The sequence below is a fragment of the Nuphar pumila genome, chromosome 7 (genome assembly GCF_984573655.1).
Source record: "Nuphar pumila chromosome 7, dmNupPumi1.hap1.1, whole genome shotgun sequence".
Taxonomy (NCBI): Eukaryota; Viridiplantae; Streptophyta; class Magnoliopsida; order Nymphaeales; family Nymphaeaceae; genus Nuphar; species Nuphar pumila.
In genome coordinates this window covers 52,806,161-52,827,800 of record NC_143255.1, presented here as the reverse complement: position 1 = coordinate 52,827,800, position 21,640 = coordinate 52,806,161, and the positions used below count along the sequence as shown (strand labels likewise).

The window sequence follows — 21,640 nt, the reverse complement described above, 5'->3', positions numbered from 1 at the left end:
CCCAAATGCATAAACAAACGCCCATCCCAGCTAACAGATTTTAAGTGGGACCACCAAGGTAGTTTGACCAAGATTTTGTCTCGTGAACACCAGATGCATAAACGCCCATCCCAACTACCACATTCCAAACAGACCCTAATTAGAACTTATTATGAGTAATTTCCTGCTTGATGCAGGAGCAATTCTTTGTGAAATTCGGGTTCAAGGGATCCATTTAGATTCAGTTTTAGTTTAAGCTTCTTTTTTTTTTAAATTTAATGGAACTATCACAAATCCAAATTAAAATTAGGGTTATTTCTTTTACCCTATAAATACCTTTAAGAAATCTAAGTTAGAGAGAGAGAGGGGATTAGAAAGATGAGAAGTAAAGAGTGGTGCATTAAATGAAAGGTTTCCTAAAACCTAGGCCCTCTCGTTTGAGAAAGGTGTATGAGTAGCATGATCATTTTAATAAATGAACAACAGAATTAATTAAAGGTAGGTAAACTTGGAACCCTGGTAGAAACTTTGGTGGGAAATTGCAAACTCCAAAACTTTTGGTGGGCATATATATATATGTGTGTAAGACAGAAAAGTTTGGTGTTTTTTTTTATCTCAAAAAAAAAAAAAGATAAGATTTTAATGGAAAAACTTAAAATGGGTCTTGCATCTCTTAATCTTAAATCTGGAGTTGTAAGTGAAAATCAAGGTCCATTGTAAATCAGTAATATTAGGTTTGGGTCTAGGATTTTTGTTTGGGAGTTATCTCTTGAGAATTGTCATGTATTCTTTGGATTAGCTCCCTCTTAAGAAGATCTTTGAAAATTATTTTTTTATTAAAATAAACTTGCATTGGTCTACCTAACCTCCAGCTTGCCTATAAAAAAAATTGAATAAGGCATCTTCCGTATTTTGTTTTAACTCTAGAAACAAACATCGAGAAAAAAAAATATAAAATAGCTTATTTGGAATATTAGCAATCAGTTCAAGAATGAGCACCGTTTAGGAAGTAAACATACTAATAAATTTTAAAATTAAATTGAATAAATGAATCACGGCACAAGACACTTATTCATGGAATTCTTCTAGAAGGTTGTAGCTTATAGAATAGAACCATTTAAGGGTTGGAAGAAGAGGAAGAGATGGTGAAATAAAACTTAAGGCTCTGCTGATGAAATTCAAATGTGAACTGTAGTATTCCTCATACATGCCCATCAGATACAAATGATTTATCCTAATCGGGTCCTTATCTTAAATAGCAGAAACAAGGTTCATGAAGAAATAGATGAAAGATGTAGGGGATTGCACGCTTTTGGTGTGCTACTGCACCAGATCAGTCACCATCGGTTGTTCAAAGATAGAGGGTGATCAGGTGACCCTCCCTCAGAAAGATCCTGTCACAGTGTTAGTCTTTGCTAACCATGATTGACTGTGACAGGACATGATGCTCCCATAAGTTGTCCACTTTTAGATATTATTTCATCCTTCTCCAGTATTAGTTTCTTACATTTTTGCTTCTAGATATATAACCAGAATGTGGATTTTGTGTCACTGTTCTTTCTTTTCTCTTTGCAAATCAAGGTGTCCCGTCAACCTTTTATAATGTTTTGCGTAACAAACTACAAATAACTAATCCCAAGTTTTCTCCAAATAACTAATCTCTCTTTCAAGAAATTGCACAAATTTCTCATAGCTAGGTTGAAATGATGAATTGTGGCACGTACACATTGAATCCTTGATTTCATGAGAAAACTCTACGTTACATTATTCTTATTGAATTTACACTATGAAAGCAAGAATAATTGAAACTCAATAATAAAATATTATATTAAAAAAAGAATATAACTAAATTCAATATTTCTCAAATCATCATCTAAAGAGCTCCAACAACTCTAAATAGAAAAGAGATCGTACTTCTAATTCAAGTAAACTTTCTAATTTGATAGATAAACTTATCCTAATATAAAGATTGAATACTATTACAAATAAATCAAATACTAAAATAATCCAAATATAAAAGATTCAAATGATAAAAAAATAAAATATAAATTGGATCCAAGTAAAGTTTTATGGACTCACACTACAACAAAGCAGTAGATTAGCGACGACCACATTCCGTCGCTAATCCGTCGCTAATCCGTCGCTAACCATGTTAGCGACGGATTAGCGACAACGCGGCGACAGTATGCTTACGTCGCGAATATTTCGACGCTAACTGGCGACGGAATAATTCCGTCGCCAAGTTCGTCGCTAATTGCGACGGAATAACGAGCGCTATATTCCGTCGCCAATCCGCCGGTACTAAACGGCGACCACGGCGTGGCGACGGATTTAATTCCGTCGCTAAGCCGTCGCTAGATTAATATGAATAGCGACGGAATCATCCGTCGCTAATCCGTCGCAAAAACGAAAAAAAATCAAAAAAAAATTATTTAAAAATTAATTACCGAGAACTGTACAATTTATATTTCCTGTACAATTTATATTTCCTGTAAATAAAAAACAAACCACAAAAAAAAATCATATAACAAGTATCTATAATAATTAATCGTTCCACCTTAAAACTAAGAAGTTTAATTATTTACAATTCAACAATTACAATTAGGAAAAATAAAAAAAATAGAACTTCTTCAACACAGTCCTCTAATCATCGCCAAGATTTTGTGCGTCTTCTTGTTCATTGTCTTTATCTGTCCCTTCAGCTCCACTACCCTGATTATCGCTAGCAGCCTACACAAGAAAAGAACAGTCAGTATTGATAAACAAAATATAATGAAATAAATTACACACTATATGTGATTCTATCATGTGCTCATGTGTGATCTAAGGCAATAAAAAAACTCTATATGTGATTCTATCATGCTCATATGTGTGCTAAGGCAGTCAAAAAATTGAATATGTGATTATAGCATGTTCATATGTGTTCTAAGGCATATAAAAAAACTCTATATGTGATTCTACCATGCTCAGATGTGCTTTAAGGCAGGCAAAAAACTATATATGTGATTCGATCATGCTCGTATGTGTGCTAAGGCAGTAAAAAAATTGAATATGTGAATATAGCATGCTCATATGTGCTCTAAGGCAGGCAAAGCCAAAAATTTTATATGTGATTCTATCATAAATGATATATAACATGTTCATATGTGTTCTAAGGCAGTTAAAAAACTCTATATGTTATTATAGCATGTTCATATGTGTCCTAAGGCAGTCAAAAAACAGAATATGTGATTATAATATGCTCATATGTGTTCTTAGGCAGTAAAAAAATTGAATATGTGATTATAGCATGCTTATGTGTTCTAATGCAATCAAAAAAACTTTATATGTGATTCTATCATGCTCATATGTGCTCTAAGACAGACAAAAAGTTAAATATATATATATGTGATTCTATCATGCTCATATGTGTGCTAAGGCAGTAAAAAAATTGAATATGTGATTATAGCATGTTCATATGTGTTCTAAGGCATCTAGAAAAACTCTATATGTGATTCTACCATGCTCAGATGTGCTTTAAGACAGTCAAAAAAACTATATATGTGATTATACCTGAGAGGGACCTGGAATCGAAGATCCCCTATCCTGAACAGCGGCCTTGATCTCATTTCGGAGAAAGGGGGCGACGGTGTATTGGAAGTAGTTATTCAGTGATTCATTAATGATCTCGCGTACATCATCACCGGAAAGAATAGTCGGCTGTTTGGAGCTTATGTCGGCGCAAGAAGTTGGTGAGCCGTAACTGGAAGAACCAATAACTGGTGAAGTGTTCATATTACTCCCAAACCCGAATACGCGACCTTTTTTGGGTTCACCTGCTGCAGTCACCCATGCTGTAGGATCAAATGATGGATGCTGAGTAGCGTCTTCGCCATATCGCTCTACCATTTGTTGCTCATATGCCTCCTACAAAATAATGTTTAAAGTATTCATTAATAATTAATGATAACATTATGATGACTTGCATATATATTGCAATGATTATTAATAGAATTAATACATACCGTTGTCGTTCTCGCCTTCTCTGATACGAAGACTCCCGTGGTCTTCCGTTTATGTGTTTCTACAAACACATCTTTATATGGTACACTGCCTCCTTTTTCTGCTTCCTGCGAAGTTAAATGACAAAAGATTTAGTACACAAATTTGCAACAATACTTATAAAATTAATATTATATATTGATGAGTTACCATTTTCTTTAGGTGGCTCCCAAATGTCTTAGATCCACCTGTGTGTAGATGGGCTTCGGGCATCTTCGATCGATTTTGTGAAGCCTTCGCAGAGCGATTTTTAAATGCATCTCCCGCCCACATATCGCACATTTCATCCCAGTAATCTCTCCTGATAGTAATAGGACCATGGCCCTTCCACAGTAATGGATCATCTACTACGTCAGATGCTTTTTTTGCTGCAGTCTTCATAGTGTGCAGTATGTCTGCAAATCGATTGGCAGCCACCTTCTGCCACACCTTCCTTGCATCATTTTCTTCCACCGTAGTTGCAAAGCGATTCGAAGCCTACAAATATTTTCAGAAAGTTAGTAGACATTGCTTAAATAAATTAAATATGAAACACATTAACTATAAGGAACAACTGTATACCATGAATGAGGACCACAATCTGTCTAACACCTCCTTTGGGTACTCTTTCCATTGAGCAACTGGTCCTGGTAGATGTTGAAGAAGTGAATTCCTAATCTCCCGTACTACTTCTTGTGGCTCAAACCTCGTGCTGCACATGAATTGTTACACAGTAAATATCAATATAAAATATTTAAAAGATATGCAATAATTGAAAACAAAATACTTACGGTCGATTATCGATATACACTATTCGAATGAGTCTTCTTGTGTCAGCCTGAGAAGACCCTGTTTCCTGTGTTGGCTGTTGACTTGTGCGATCAACTGGTGTAGGTGGGTCGTGTACAGGCGCAACATCATCTGTAAAAAAATACACACCAAGTTCTCAGAATGTGCATTTGAACTAATCAAGCATCTAATTAGTTATATGATATACCTATCACAGGAGCCCGTGAAGATGAAGGTTGAGCCTGGCTACTACTGGATGAGCGACCACTATAACCTCCACGAACCATATTCTAACAAATAACATATGTCATACAATACATTCAAATAATTCACATCAAGTATTACAATGCATTCAAGTCATTCACATCAAGCATTGCAATGCATTCAAATAATTCAAATCATTGACATCAAGTATTGCACTAATTCAAATCATTCGTTAATTGCATAAATTATAATACATTCAGATAATTGAAATCATTCACATCAAGTATTACAATGCATTTGAATCATTCGTATCAAGTATTACAATACATTGAAATAAAATTTTTAATCATTCACACCAAGTATTGCAATACAACTCACATCAAGTATTACAATGCATTTAAATAGAGGTTTGTAGTATAAGATTTTGCTCACTAGCTTGAGAATTCTTCCTCGTCACTAGTTTGACTTTCTTCTTCTTCTTCTTCTTCTTCTTCTTCTTCTTCATTGTTTGCCCATCCACTTGGTACATCATTTGGATCACATTCCTCTATGAATGTTTCATCAGCCAATGGATATATGACATGCATATCATGCGCAACATCGTGACCATAAGCGAAGTCACAGACATCATCTGATTGATAGTAATCACTGTCTTCAGCTAACTCATCTTCTTGTAACTGATCATACTCGGGGTATAGTTTGGATTTCACCTTGCAAACTGCCCACCATTCATTTCTATCTGACTTTTTTATACTCGGATATGAAGTATAATAAACTTGTTGAGCTTGCGAGGCTAATATGAATGGTTCATATGTTCCAAACCTGGATTTATGATTCACCTCCACAATGCCTGAAGCTTTGTCGAGTCTTGTTGCAGTTGGATCAAACCAATGACACTTGAATACCGTAACCCTGTTATTCATGCCTAAGTAAGTCAACTCCATTATTTCCTCTATAACACCGTAGTAATCATGTTCATTTTCACCGTAGCTGCTACCCTTGACACACACGCCACTATTTATCGTTGATTTGTTTATACCGTAGTCTTTTGTATGGAATCGATAACCATTTACGATATACCCGTTGTAGCATTGCACAACTTTGGTCGGACCATTTTCTAAATCACATATTCCTTGATCTTTAACATCACCATGGCGAACCTACGCACAGACATAAACAATTATTGTGATCACGATCAATTAAGTAACTTAGTGTTGTTTATAAGTACAAAATTTATGTTAGCTTCTTTACCAACTGTTTCAACCACTCCACAAACTTAGTTTCACGTTCTTTTTGTACTTCTGCATTAGTGAGATGTGAAACTTTGCTTTGCAACTCCAGATCAAATCGTCTGCAAACCACAAATACTTATATTACCGAGCCATGTATCCACATATAGAACATAAAAGGATTTATAATTGAGTTGCATATACATATACTTACTCGATGTATGGGTCGATCGCTGAACAATTAAAAAGAATATAGATGTGTGCTGCATCTTGCTCTCGATCTGTCAATAGCCTTGATCGGCAACTACCAAATGCATGCCCAAGTCGTTGAAATATCGACAGCTTGTCAGCTACAGTTACTTGTTCTCCATCATCGTTACGGGGCGGGCATGTGTAACGTGTTGAAATATGAGGTTCGAAGTACATAGATGAGAAATTTGAAATCTCTTCTAAAGTGTACGCCTCACAAATAGAGCCTTCTACTCTTGCTTTATTACGAACCTTTTTTTTTAGGTCGAACATGCATCTGACAAGAATATACATTTCAAATTTTAAATATCTGTCATTAAAGAGACAAATATAAAAAAACATATGCCTTTCAAATGGGTACATCCATCGATATTGCACAAGGCCACCAACCCTTAGTTCATATGGCAAATGTATGATCAAATGTTCCATAACATCGAAAAATGCTGGCGTAAATATCTTTTCTAACAGACAAACAGTGGTGATGACAGAGTCCTCGAGATTCTTTACATCTGATACAATGACCTCTGATGCGCACAATGTTCTGAAAAATCCGCTCAACTCAGACAATACCCCCCATATAGGTTTGTCTAACATATCATGGAATGCTAGGGGTATCAATCGTTGCATAAAGATATGACAATCATGGCTCTTCAACCCATATAACTGTCCATCGTCAATCTTCACAGCCCGAGCAATGTTAGAGACATATCCATCTGAAAATCTCAGTTGTCTCAACCATTGACATACATGTTTTATTTGATCAGGTCCGAGCACGTACTTCGCCTTTGGTTTCAGTACTTTGCCATTATACTCTTTGAGTTCCAATTCTGGTCTTTTACATATTAATTTTAAATCCATACGGGCCTTCGGATTATCCTTCGTTTTTCCTTTAATATTCATTACTGTATTGAACACATTATCAAACACATTTTTCTCTACATGCATCACATCCAAATTATGTCGTATCAATAGGGTCGGCCAATACGGTAGTTCCCAAAAAATAGATTTTTTCGTCCAATTGTGTTCCTTCCCAAATCCACGGAAGGGTGTAGGACTGCGGGCATCTGTTAATACATCTGGAAAGTATCGCAATCTTCTTAAAATCTCTATGCCAGACAATCTTGAGGATGGACCTTCCATTTCAGTTGTGCCTGCTGTAAATGCATTCTTTTGACGTCGGAACGGATGATCGCTGGGTAGAAATCGACGATGGCAATCAAACCAGCAAGGCTTCCTTCCATGCCTCAATCTAAAAGCTTTGGAATCCTCCATGCAGTACGGACAAGCCAACCTCCCATGTGTGCTCCAACCAGATAACATACCATATGCAGGGAAGTCACTGATTGTCCATAGAACAGCGGCCTTCATGTTGAAATTTTGTTTTTTGTGGGCATCATACGTGGTAACACCGTCATCCCACAGTACTTTTAATTCATCAATCAATGGCCTTAGATATACATCAAGATTTTGGCCAGGTGAGGTCGGGCCAGGGATCAACAGAGACAAGAAAAGATTTGGACGTTTCATACACAAGCTTGGTGGAAGGTTGTATGGAGTTACAAATACTGGCCAGCATGAGTATGGAGTTGATCTACCCCCAAATGGATTAAATCCATCTGTACATAGACCGAGTCTAACATTTCGCACTTCCATTGCGAAGTTCTGATGAGTACGATCAAAGTGCTTCCAAGCTTCAGCGTCAACATGATGCGTGATCTTGTTTTCATCGTGTCGAACTTTATTTGCATGCCATCTCATGTGTTTAGCTGTCTTTGAAGACATATACAATCGCTGCAATCTAGGAGTGATAGAAAAGTAGCGGAGCGACTTGTATGAAACTTCCTTTGATCTCGTGCTACCATTGCCTCTTGTCTTTGGCTTGAACCGAGGATGCCCACATGACGGGCATGATATGTCGTTTTCCTGCTCCTTGAAATACAACATGCAGTGATTTGGACAAGCATCAATCTTTTTGTAACCCATACCTAGAGCGTTGACCATAACTTTCGCACGATAGAAATTTTGTGGCAATTTCTCATCTTTAGGCAACATACTCTTCACAATCATGCACAAACGGTCAAAACATGATTGACTCAAATTATACTCGGACTTCAAATTCATTAGTTGAAGAACTGCAGACAAGATAGTGTGACTCTCACAACCGTTCCAAAGTGGCTCATCAGCATCTTTAAGTAAATCATAAAATCTACTAGCTGCATCGTTTGGTGATTCTTCATCTACGACAGTTCTTACATCACTAGAACTCATAGCAGAACCCAGTTCTGTTCCTGCAGCATCAAATATCAAATTCGTATATGGATTATCGTGCACCACATTCACCCGTGCATCAAAATCGTTTCTAAATTCTTCTCCATGAAACGCCCAGTTCTGATAATCACTCACAAAACTCTTCCTGTATAGGTGATGTCTAACGCCATGAGGTTCTACAAATCGATTATTCTTACAAATCTTGCAGGGACACCTAATCCGACCTGTGGGATCTACCGTACTGACACTCGCCGTTGCAAATTCAATAAAACTATCGACACCATCCATATATTCATGCGATAACTCATTGTCCACTATCCTACGGTACATCCATTCACGGTTTGCAGTCATTCTGTCGTATGATGTTACGAATAGTATCCTAACGAATTAAGAAAAAAACAATCAGAATGCTACGATGAAGAAAATATCAAATTTATCATGCAATATACTATGTCAAACAATAACAAGAATTTTGATGCATGCATTGATAACTTAATATTTTCATGTGCAAACTATTAATGACATGATACAATCATTTGAAGCATGCTTTTATTATAAAATTTCACATGGAAGTCAAAATCAAATTGAAAGTAACTACATGCAAGCATGGATACAATTACATCAAACATTGCAATACATCATAATCATTCATATCAAATAAATGGCAAACATGTACCTGCAGCAAACACACTTCAATATCTCACTAACTACTACCATGCTTAACATGGACTCCGTACTCCAAAAATAAGAACACTTCCATATTTCTACATTAAAATCATGCTCAGCATGATCTCCGAACTCCAACAAAGCAGTCCTAGATATCAACAACTAAGTGAGTGTGTGAACAATAAAGTGTTGCATTCAATAAATTAAATAACATGTGATACGTTTGCATCACTTACTCACCACGGGTATTTACCCGATTTGCATTGTTTTTGTCATTTACTTACCACAGGTGGCCGAGCACGAGTTGGTTCCGTTGAAAAATCTGCACAAAAACAAAACAAATTAAGTAACAAACTAACTAATCATGAAACAAGATGAAACACTAACTAAAAAAATTAAAACAAATTAAAACAACTCTAACTAATTGAAAGAAGAGAAAAGAAAAATAGTATATATGTTAAGCCAAATCTAACTAGAAGATGCTAATTTAACAAACCAGCTATAACATGTTGAACCAGTCGACTAACATAAAGTCATAGACAATTTCTAATCTGAACTACTTAGCAAAGGAATAGTAAATCAATCAATTAGTTTACTAGAAAAGATGTGAACTCCGTTTAACCACCACTATCATAAAGAATTCAAATAGCCCTAATCTAACTAACTGATTGTTAGAACATTAAATACCAATCTATCTAAGAAAAATATAATTTTAAAAGACTAATAGATTGAAATACTCTAACTAACCAGATTTCAAGAAAACAAATTGAAGTAAAACTAACTACCAGTAGACATTAACAAACTAACAAATTGATAAAAATTTATGAACTACTCTAACTAGAACAAACTAACAAATTGATAAAAATTTATGAAATACTCTAACTAACCACAGTTGATTAAATCTCAACCTAGCCAGTTGATTTCGATTTGAATTTTTTTTTTATAATTAAATTTTTTTTTGAATTTTAAATCTCAACCTAGCCAGTTAAACCACCTGCCTTTCCCGCAGGGAAGGGGGTTAAACCCCCTGCCGGAAAGGCAGTTCCGGCATGGGGGGTTGACCCCCTGCCGTGCCTTTACGGCAGGGGGGGTCGACCCCCTGCGTTTTCGGCAGGGGGTCGACCCCCCATGCCTTTCCGGCAGGGGGTCGACCACCCCTGCCGGAAACGCAGGGGGTCGACCCCCCTGCCGGAAAGCACGGGGAGCAGCGGCTGGCGAGGTCGCCGGTGGCCGGCGCAGTCGACAGCAGAGAGGGGGAGACCTGGAGCGAAGCTCGGGGGCCACTGGGTCGCCGGAACTCAGAGCGGAGGCGAAGAGGTGGCTGCAGGGAGGATCGTCGGTCGTCGGCGGCTGAGGACGCCGGTTGTGAGTCGCCGGCGAAGGGGAGACAACACCTCTCGGCAGCAGCCACAGAGGAACAGCAGGGAGGAGGAAGAGGTCGGCGGCGGGTCGCCGGTGCTCGGGGTCCCTGGCGCAGCCGCTAGCCAAGCAGGGAGGTCGGCAGCGAGGATCGTCGGCGAGGCGGCGGCGGCGGCGGCCGGACGGTGGCGAGAGCCGACGGGCGGCGGGAGGGAGAGGGCGGCGGGCGGGAGCAATACAGCGAAACAGGAAAAAGAGAAAGAGGGATGGGATTAGGGATTTACGCGATATTTAGCGACGGCTTAGCGACGGAAACATTCCGTCGCTAAGCCGTCGCTAAATCAAAATACAAAAACCGCGACGGAATATATACTGTCGCTACTCCGTCGCTAATTAGCGACGGATTAGCGACGACAGAGTTCCCTCTCTAAATCCATCGCTAAAATGGTGTTCTTGTAATAAAAAGTAGCGACAAAAAATTTAGTCGCTAATCCGTCGCTAAGTAGCGACAGATTAGCGATAAAATTTGTTTCTTCGCTAATCCGTCGCGAATTAGCGACAGATTCTATCTCTAGCTAATCTGTCGCTAATTAGCGACGGAAAAAATCCGTCGCTAATTTCCGTCGCTAATTAACAATTTTCTTGTAGTGTCAGGTCTTCGGGGCTCTGCTCATGTATCATTCTCCACTAGTTAGAGAAGACTTGCCCTTAAGTTTGGATCTCCCTAACAGTTTTTTCAATTTCATCTTTTTTTTTTTTTATTTATGTGCCTACAATATGAAAATGAATATCATTGTTGGTTCATAAACTCGATAGTCAAAATTGTTCTGGTATGCGTTTTTAAACCCGAAACACTCTTCCTAAACCATCTATAAAAACATAGATCCAGATCAAATATCAAATGGATTAAATAGCTTTAGATCTGAATTGATCTAATAGGAAGAAGTCCATAAGCAAACAATATCGACCTCTTGCTCGAAATGTTGTTGTCCATGGGCTTCAAATAAACTCAAGGCTTGGAAAAACCAAAACTAACATATTTAAGTTTTGGATTAAAAAATGAGGTGAGAAAAGGTCCAAACGGGAGAGAAGCGGGTTCTGAACATGGTTCTGATCTAAGAAATCAAGAAAATTGTGTCCGTTGAATCAACCCTGAACCGATTGAAAACTGGCCTGAATCAGTTTTTGGCACAGTCACAAGGATGAACCAGTATTTCAAACGGGTTTGGTCTCTTAACAGAGCCCTCTCGATACTAAGATCGTTAGTGGAGGCACCCTCCAACACCACCATGCCATCCACGCCGGCATTGCCTCTGATAGGGGGCGCCAACCGGCTGGATCTGGTTAGTGGACGAACATCGACCGACTGGATTTGTCTAGCAGACAAACACCGACTGGGATCCCACCGACGATGACTCTGTCATTGGAGGCGTTGTTGCCACTTGACGGTGGGGGATGCAACCATCACATCGCCTACGCCGGTGTTAGCTCCGGTAGGAAGCGGAGGCGTCGGTCGGCCAGATTAAACCGGCGGAAGGATACCAGTCGGATCCCTGTCGGTGATGGGTCTCTGCTCAGCCGATTGTCCCTCCACGAAGTCGAACTCCATGGAGGAGATGGAGTCCTGGCGTCCTCTACACAGCTGGGGGCCCGACGGGCTATCCGTTAGTGGTGTGGGGTTCTGATGGCCGAAACCGGCCAGTGGAGGGACACCAAGTCTAATCTCGGCCAGTGTTAGGGCCCCACCCAACCAGTTGTCCTCTCCAAGAAGAGAACGACCCGACGGTGGAGTTGTTTAGATCACGTTTGTCGTGCGGCTCAAGCAGGACTATGTGGGATGCTGGGCCTCTCGCCGGAGGGGTTGGCTCTCGTCGGTGGTGCCCCTCCGGTGCAAGGTCGCCAGTGGGGCGGCGCTGACCCATTGAAATAGGAAAAGAGGGAGAAGGAAGAGGGGCGAAGACCGCCCTCTCGCCCTCTTCATTTGTTGTCGTCAACACCTCCGTTTTGCACTCGTTAACAGGCGTATTATCACGAATCTCATATGATCATCGCATGAACGTCTCAAACCTCTCATTTGATTAAACTGATAGTCTCAACATACTAAGACTTTTGTTAACCTCCACCACTGTCACTTTCAAATACATCAGTTCCATAGACAAATCCATTACCATGTCCTTCCCTTCGACCATGATTTCTGTCACAAGATCGAGATTTTGGTTAGTTCTGAATGATTTAGCAACCAACCGCTAGCTGATTATGTTTTCTGTGGCTCAAATGTTATATTTATTGACTACATTTGCAAGTAATGGAAAGCACCCGGGACAACATGAAGTCATTTTTTTTACTTGTAGATCTCACTCAAAGTCGCCATGTCGCTATTGAGTAATATGTCCCTCTAATAAATACAAAAAGCTGATTTCACTAAGTCATAAACACTACCTCCTTGAATCTTTGAAGATTTATGGTGTTCATCATGTTCCTCTTCACTTTCATGACAAAACTTCTCGGTTCTAGTCCTGGAATTAAAATTATATCCCACAATCCTAGAAGATCTTGCAAATTCTGATAGTAATCATAGCGCAAATGATCATACAATACTTGAAAATTTCTCTCGCAAAAACAAAGGGTTACATTGCTTTCTTGTCTATTACAACCAAAGTCCTGTGCCGGCGTGTGCGCGGGTGTGGTCTTAGGAATACTATGCCAAGCAAAGCTGAGGGAGGTGATTGTGAGAGTTCTGTCAAACACCACGCAAGATGATTTGAGCTCCATACTGGGGTTGTTTGTAGAGTTATGGTAGTATGTGGGGGTATGAGTGTATAATGACGAGAGCTCAAAGGGAAAATGCTGCACAATCGTCGCTAGAGCCAACTTAGCCTCAATTAATGCAAATGACTGACCAAGGCAGATTCGGGGACCCCAACCAAATGGAAAGAAGGCCAACTGATGGTTAGAGGCATTTGAAATTCCTGCTGAGAACCTATCCTGCTTGAATTCAACTGCATCATCACCCCAAAACTGGCTATCGTGATGAATCTGGACTATTGGTAACAATAAACACACTCCGGCCGGGAGGGTGACATTCCCTAGTTTTGTTGTTTTGTAAGTCTGCCTAAAAAGGAAGGCTGCAGGAGGGTATAGCCTTAGAACTTCATGAAGAATCATAGTTACCTGTAGTGCAGTTCAACAATGTCAGGGGAGCAAATTGGTAAGAAGTTTGGAACTAAAGATTCAAGTTGGACAAACCAAAGATTTCAGCCAATATGCTTCATTAGTCCACTTGGATGCAGTCATGGCTGAACCAATTCAAATAATATGTCTAATCTATAACAACTTATGTCAACAATCTTCACAAGAGACGAACATACAGTCCTTAGGTGACTTAATTAAAAGAGGGAGTGCTCTTGCCACAAAAACCTCATCTCACGCTCGCGTCTGCCAGCAAGGATGCATTAAAAGCAGAATCATGGTCCATTTTGCAATATTGCAGTTGTCTCCTGGCCTGCAAAGTAAAACACTCTGCATTCCTCTATGACCATCTCTTGTCATTCCCTTGCTTCCATATTGATGGTGGTTCTTGTTTGATTTTAATAGTAAGCCCAATAAATTATCATTTTTAGCAATCCTCGTCTTCATCTCTTTCTCTCTCTTCTCAATTATAGTATTAAGCATGGACATGATCTTGCTGTTCAGCTCTTTCTTCTAAGATTCTTCTTTGTCGGCAAAAACCTGTTTTTACAGTAGCATATACACGTACTTTTGGACTATGTTTTCCTAGTGATGCCGCAAAACAAAATGTAGTTACAATGCATTCTATTACTTGATTACAGAGAATGAATAGATTTGAACATTAAAGCAATACTAAAACTTGCAGTGTGGAAAGCTTTTTTTCTCCTTGTATGCTTTTTATTCATGTTTAAAACAGTCTATTCTAACCGATTCCAGGGACCTATAGTGTATGAATGACTTGGATGAATATGTCGGCTTCCTCCTGCATTTGAAATATACACTTCCTTCTTCTTAGTTACTGCCAAACATTTTAAATTCACAAAATTTAGTGTAATAAAAAATCGGTAGACCCTGAAATCGAATTGAGATCCAAGGAGCAACAGAAAACATAAATAAGATCTCTTTGTTTGAATGGAACAAATAAAATCTCAAGTAGGAAAGCTACATAGATTAACAAAACTAAAAGTCAAGCACATACGATCGAGAAACTGCTAGATGCTAACATACCATACTTCTCAACAACTTCGTCAAAGAAGGGCACCACACGTGGCACTATATCATGGGAGAAGCCCATGGGCTTAGACCATGCTTTCTCTTGCATACTCAGAGTCTCCCTTATGTTCCCAGTGATAAGTTTGTAAGGGTAGCCATGGATTCCTTGTCTCCTCAAGGCCTCTGACACCTGCCTGGGCTCCCACCATATTGAGCGTGCTATCTTCACTACCCATGAAAGACAAAGGGCTATAGAAATGAAGAGAAAAATGGTTGTCACCATGTTTTCCCAGTAGATTGAACAGAGTATGGTGGTGGACATTCACATGCTTGGTATTTATTGGTGTTTGTTTGGTACGAGAGACAAAGAAATCTAGTTGTTTTGAGTACCTAGTGTTTCCATCCCCAATGGTTTTTGTTTCTCCATGGCTGACAAAACCTTGATTTTGGCACTGCAAATTTGGAAATTTATGTGCTTTAAAGAATATCAGCTTTGGCATTATTATGAATTTGGTACAATAATAAGTGAACCCCACAATCAGATGATACTTGCTCCTGTCTCGGTTAAGTCAAGCCGGTTCACAAATCAGGTGGTAACAAGATAGGCTGGGAAAATGGGGACATCTGAGGTTATGAAAATGGGGACATCTGAGGTTATGTTTGTACAGATGGTAACAAGATAGGCTGGGAAAATGGGGACATCTGAGGGCATGTTTGTATTGATCACAGGTTATTCAGCTGAGAAAGTTTTGTCCATGATAAAGTGATTTATGTGATTAACTTTCTCATGTAGTTGTGAATTTGACTTTTGTGAATCAATCATATGAGAATGTCATGTCGTTGCTTTCACATTCACAGCTAAGCATCTAATGCTTGTGAAAGTGCAAGTTGTTCAGTGTTAGACTTCTATAAAACTTTCACAAATTTTGAGGCTTTAACATTTACAGATGGAATCACACTCCTAAGTGTTGTTATTTGGCTCAAAATATAACCTTTTGAATACGAGATTTTTTTTTGGCAAAATCACTCGTTCTTATTACTTATTACTGGTTGTTTGAAAAAGTTTTTTGAAGAGAAAAGGCCATTTTATGAAAAATGTTGTCTTGTATTCATTATTGTTGGAAGACTTTATAAGTTTATAACGAGAAGGGTTGCCTTAGAGGGCAAGGTCCTCAAAGACATTAGATCTTGGGCTTGTCCGATGTTTGGATAGCCTCTACGTGTAAGCGCATTAAGAGGTCAGTGACACATTGAGACTGTTGTACCGATGGCCTTTAAAAGTTTTCAAAAGGTCCTTTATAAGTTTTTTGGAAGGCGATACATATTCTTTTTGGATAACCTTTACGTGTAAGCACATTGAGAAGTTAGTGACACATGGAGCATATGTTGTAGCGATAGCCGCTCATGATTTCTTATTACTAGTTGTTTGAGAAAATCTTTTAGAAAAAAAAAACTCATTTTATGAAAAATATTTTGTCCCGTATTTATCATTGTTGAAAAACTTTATAAGTTTATAATAAGAAGGGTTGCCTTAGAAGGCAAGGCCCTCAAGAGTATTAGAACTTGGGCTTGTCTAATGAATATTAAATATTAAATATTAATATTAATATTTAGATTTGGACCCAGCCTCGTACATGGTCTTGACCTTTCAAATATTAAATATTAATATTTGGATTTGAACCCAAACCTGGTCATGGCCTTGGCCCTGACCTTGACCTTTCAAATATTAAATATTAATATTTGGATTTGTATCCAAACCCAAACTCGATCATGGCCTTAGCCTTGACCTTGACTTTTCATATATTAATATTTGTATTTAGATCTGGTTATGGCCATGACCTTGGCCTTGGACCTGAACCTGGTCATAGTTATGGTCATGGCTCTGGCCCTGGCCTTGACCTAGACCTGGACCTAGTCATGGCCCTAGCCTTGGTCTTAGTATTAATATTTGAATTTGGATTTGGACCCAGACTTGGCCCTTACCTTAATCTCAACATTGGCCTTGGCCTTGGCCTTGAGCCGGACCTGGTCATGGTTATGGCTCTGGCCTTGACCTTTTAAATATTAAATATTAATATTTGGATTTGGATCCGAACTTAGACTTGGTCTTGGTCATGGCCCTAGCCCTGGCCTTGACCTTGAACTTTAAAAGATTTCAAAAGTTTTTTTATGATTTGTTTGAAAGGCAACACCTATTCTTTTTGGATAGCCTCTACATGTAAGCACGTTGAGAAGTCAATGTCACATGCAACTTATTTTGTAGCGGTGGTCACTTATGATGGAACAGTGACATGTGGCATCCATGATGGGATGGTGGCCACCCATGATGGGACGCTAGTGGCACATGGCATCCATGTTGGGACAGTGGCTGCCCAAGATGGGTCGGTGGCAACTAAGGATGGGCGAGTTACCTTGCACTACTTGGTTTGGTATGCTACAATTGCTTTATATGAAAAAAGATTTTTAAAAAATGAGTTTTCTTCTATTTTTTTGCTTCTTCGTGAGTCTCTCTCCTACTCTCTTTGCTTGTGAAGTTGTTCAAGGTAACTGTGTTGTGATGACTGACCTCTCAGTGCCAAGAGAGGTTAGTATTGCACGAGAGGTGTATACTTGATTGTATCCCGAAAGTGAGCTTGTGTTTAAACCTATTGTACTAGGGCCAAGTCCTGATGAGGCAACTGTCACTTTCAAGACTGTACTTTTGTTGTGCACTTTCAAGCTTCGGCCGGTCCCAATGATCTCAGAGGAATTATACCAAATATCGAACAGGAAGAAACTCAACAAGGAAACCCTAAGGGTGGGGAACTGACTTTAGGACTATATCACATGTGTGTGAAGAGCTTATATACGCTCTAAAGCATTAATTCAAGGAGTTAGATGACAGATTGGTGATGGGGTTCAGGTAGAATTTTTGTTCGACTCTTGGATCCCTGAAAGCCCTGTTTTTTATCACCTTCTAAAGAATAACCATGTTTCATTTTTCTAAAGTTTTGGATCAATTCCAGGTTGTAAAGGCATCGATTTATACCAGTTTTTTTTTTTTTCCAACAACCTTACCTTTGGCAAGAGCAGGGTTGAGTAAATCTTGGAAAGACCACCCCCTCTTGTGAGGGATTCTTGTAATACTTTTGTTTTAATTTCTCAATAAATTGGTAGGGTCTGCCTAATCCCAGCTTGCCTATCAAATTAAAAAAAAAGGATTCAAGAACTAATACCAATTCATTTAAATGGGTTTTCCCACAAAATTTGCTGTCCGATGCATTTGCTTAGACTTGAATAATGGATCCCAAAAACGGTTCTCTATGATTTGGTTTTCTAGCCAAAAGAGAATATGCCTAAAACTGCATCTAAAAGAGGAAGCTACAAGCTTTGACGGTTTTCACATGGGGTTGATTTGCTGGAATCAATGTTGTCAGTATCCGTGCAAATCGGTCTGAATCCGTTGATTTGTATTGTATCAGCCCAAAAACCATAAGCAACAGGGCTGTTTGGTTCTATTTTTTCAGAAAATCATTAAAAATATTTGTTTAAATATTATTTTGATATTTTATTGAGACGTGTCATCCTGTGGTTGAAAACAGGCAGATTCAGTTTGATTAAGGTCAGAATCAGAATGGGCTGATTCCCTTGTTTGTTTTGAAAATAGATTCAGGGCCAATACCTATACTGACATCATCGGTTTGCATGCTTAATTTTAAGCGCTTTGCTTTATCACTTGGTCATTATCAAATAATTTTCAGAGTTCGGAGCTTTTGCATCTTGTGCCTCTTTAAGCATTTTTTTTTTTAAAAGGCAATCTGGGGTTAGGCAGACCCCTACCAGTTAAACAACTCTACCATTGGGTTTTGAACCTGCAACGTCCCAACACAAGGTAACGTGCACTGGCGGCTCCTACCAGACAAGCAGAACCCCCCCGGTTGGTCTCTTTAAGCATTTTTTATTTTCAGTCTTCAAGTCAAAACTTATGGCATCCCAAGTCACTCGATAAACTTTTAGGCATGAAATCAATCACCTTCACCCTTTTTTTTCCTTTTTTAATCAAGAGAAACCACTATTATGGTTTTGATGTTTAGTTAGGAGCCGAGAGATGCCACTTGACCACGTTCATGTTTAGGCGTCTGTGGTGTAAAAACTCCACTTCTCTTCCCCGGCCCACTAAAGATAGTTTTCTCTTGGCTTGTACTTTGCTGTAAGTAGGAACGCATGAAACTTTGGGGTATCTTGGGTTGCATCTCTTATGATTCGGAATAAGATGAGATGAAATCAAATGTGATTTGAAGTCATATTATTTCAAATCACATATTCCACCATGTTATTTGTGAAATTCACTTCAAATCACATTTCTTTGCTCCGCAAATGAGATTCATTCTATCATTTGCATGATATTCCAAATCACATTTTAATGCAACCAAACATGCCTTTGATGTCATTCAACCTGAACGCCTTAAACAGACCTAGTTTGTCAAGTGTGGGGCTCCTTTGTGGGCGACCAACTTCACCACTTTAGAATACAAATCCACAAAGCAATAAATGCAATGGAATAAAGATGCATTTTTTTTAAATTTAACAGGACATTACAATGTCACTCAAAAATTAATTTTACAAAGTTTAGAAAACTTTCAAGTGTGACCTCCAAGGCACATACATGAATTGACTTAACACCTCTGCTGCACATGAAAGATCTAGTTTGAGAATGGTCAAGTAATTGACATTACCAACCATGCTTTGATAGTTGTAGGGACTTTTATGCACAGATGCAGAATTGCATCGGGGTGAAGATGTTATCATTACACTCGAAATCATCGGAGAGTTCACATTCTCAACCTTTTTACAAGTTTGAATGCCTTTAGTAACTACAAGTGTTACTTTGTGTGAAAGATTGTATTATTCTTTGGATGATTTATCATATTTGTACCATACATTTTTTACTGCATTTATAGTTGTTAAGAGTTCAAGTTTTTGGGACACAACGTATTTGAATATTGTGATTGTTGGAATGGCCCCCAAGAGTCACCTTATGACCAAATAGCCTTACATCTCCCACTTGACCATAAGAATTTTTTTGTGTTTATATGCTTGTTCTCAATCAAAACTTTCATATACACTTTCTGTCGATCTTTACTCACTCACCATTTAGACATATCTGTGTCTCATCTGACTCACATGTCTAGTAAAAATATCTCCAGTGACTGCCTTGGTTAGCAGATCTACTACCATGTCACTTGAAGGAATATAGTTCACTACTATTTTATTTTTCACAAGTATATTATGAATATATTGATATTTAACTTCAATATACTTACTTTAGAGCTATTAGCTCATGTTTGTATTAGTCTTATAGCAGTTTTATTGTCACAATAAAGTTGACCTGATTATTTTGGAATATCCAATTTCAACTCATTTAGGAAATGATTTATCCACACACCAAATATGACTATCATGTTTCAGGCAATATACTTAGCTTCTTAGGTATGTTGTGCCATACACCCTTGTTTCTTATATGATAATGCAATTACCTCACATCATAACATAAATACATAACGTAGACTTTGCTTAATCTCTATCACCAATAAAATCAACATTTGAGTAGCCTACAAGCTTTAAACTATCTGTTTCATAGCATAACTTGAGTTCTTAGTTCTTTTTAAATATCAAAAAATTATCTCCACTGCTTCTCAGTAAGAGAACCTAGGATTACTTTGATATCTACTCACTAGACTTACAACAAATCAAGTCTAATGCAAAGCATTGCATACATCAAGATTCCAATTGCCTGAGCATAAAAAATATTCAACTTTTCTTGTCTATCTTTTTGGACTGTCATTCTTACTTACTTTTGACCTTTGTCTTGATACTTTTCATTTTAAATTTTTACTTATTATTCTTACTTGTTACACTACACCTGGTTCTAACACTAACTCTTCTAAACGGTCAACACACCTGAGTGCGACACTTGGACATGGCTCCTGTAGTGTCAGGTGCAGTCAACCTCAACAGGGTCCATTTCTATCCTAAACTTAAATCAATTAATCCTAATCAAGTCCAGTTATATCCATAGTATATACATAATAAGTATATATACACTTGTTGCACCTACGCATTTACATAGGTTTCAACAAACACACGGTGACTTTCACTTTAAGATGGATAATGACCGACTAAGTTTAGGTGAAGAAACTGGTTTGATTGACAAAACCCAATAGTACAACCAAGCATTGCTATCAATTGCAATAGTTTATATAGAGGGAAACCAGGCCAAGTTGATACAGGAAAACGGTGTGATGAATACCAAGTCAATGGAGAAAAGGTGGGCCAATTATCTCTTACCACTTGACCAAGTTTTTCTTGACTTTAGATGTACTCAAAGTCCATGTTATCCAATAAATACAAGTTAACTAAGTCTTGAAGAGAATAATCTTTGAAGAATTGTGTTCTTCCTGTTCCTCTCTCACTCATGAACAATTTTTTTTTTTGGTTCTAGCCCGTGAATTAAAATTATATCCTACAATTCAAGAAGGTGTTGAAAATTCCTAAATCATACAGCAAATGATCTAACAATGAAAATTTCTCTCCAAATATCGGACTACATTGCTTCCATGTATATTACAACCAAACGCCTGCGCCGGTGTGTGTGTGTGTGTGTGTGAGCGCGCGTG

The 21,640-nt window shown here is 38.4% G+C and overlaps 1 protein-coding gene and 1 pseudogene across 1 annotated transcript; both read right to left on the bottom strand.

Moving 5' to 3' along the window:
- Nucleotides 1-2,517: 2,517 nt before the first annotated feature.
- LOC149832263 (uncharacterized) lies at nt 2,518-3,762 on the bottom strand. The gene is made up of 2 exons (XM_090012399.1): nt 3,532-3,762; nt 2,518-2,709 (listed from the first exon to the last, which is right to left on the bottom strand). Exons 1-2 carry the CDS (start codon nt 3,751-3,753, stop codon nt 2,623-2,625), a joined length of 309 nt encoding a protein of 102 aa, XP_089868525.1. The 5' UTR covers nt 3,754-3,762; the 3' UTR covers nt 2,518-2,622.
- Nucleotides 3,763-13,184: 9,422 nt separating this feature from the next.
- LOC149832262 (cytochrome P450 CYP72A616-like) lies at nt 13,185-15,267 on the bottom strand (annotated as a pseudogene).
- Nucleotides 15,268-21,640: the final 6,373 nt, after the last annotated feature.

Excerpts from the sequence above, each read along its gene's own strand:
- LOC149832263 (XM_090012399.1), bottom strand. The coding sequence starts at position 3,753 with ATGAACACTTCACCAGTTATTGGTTCTTCCAGTTACGGCTCACCAACT. Across the intron at positions 2,710-3,531 it reads CGATTCCAGGTCCCTCTCAG|GCTGCTAGCGATAATCAGGG; the intron begins GTATAATCACAT and ends TTTCTTGTGTAG.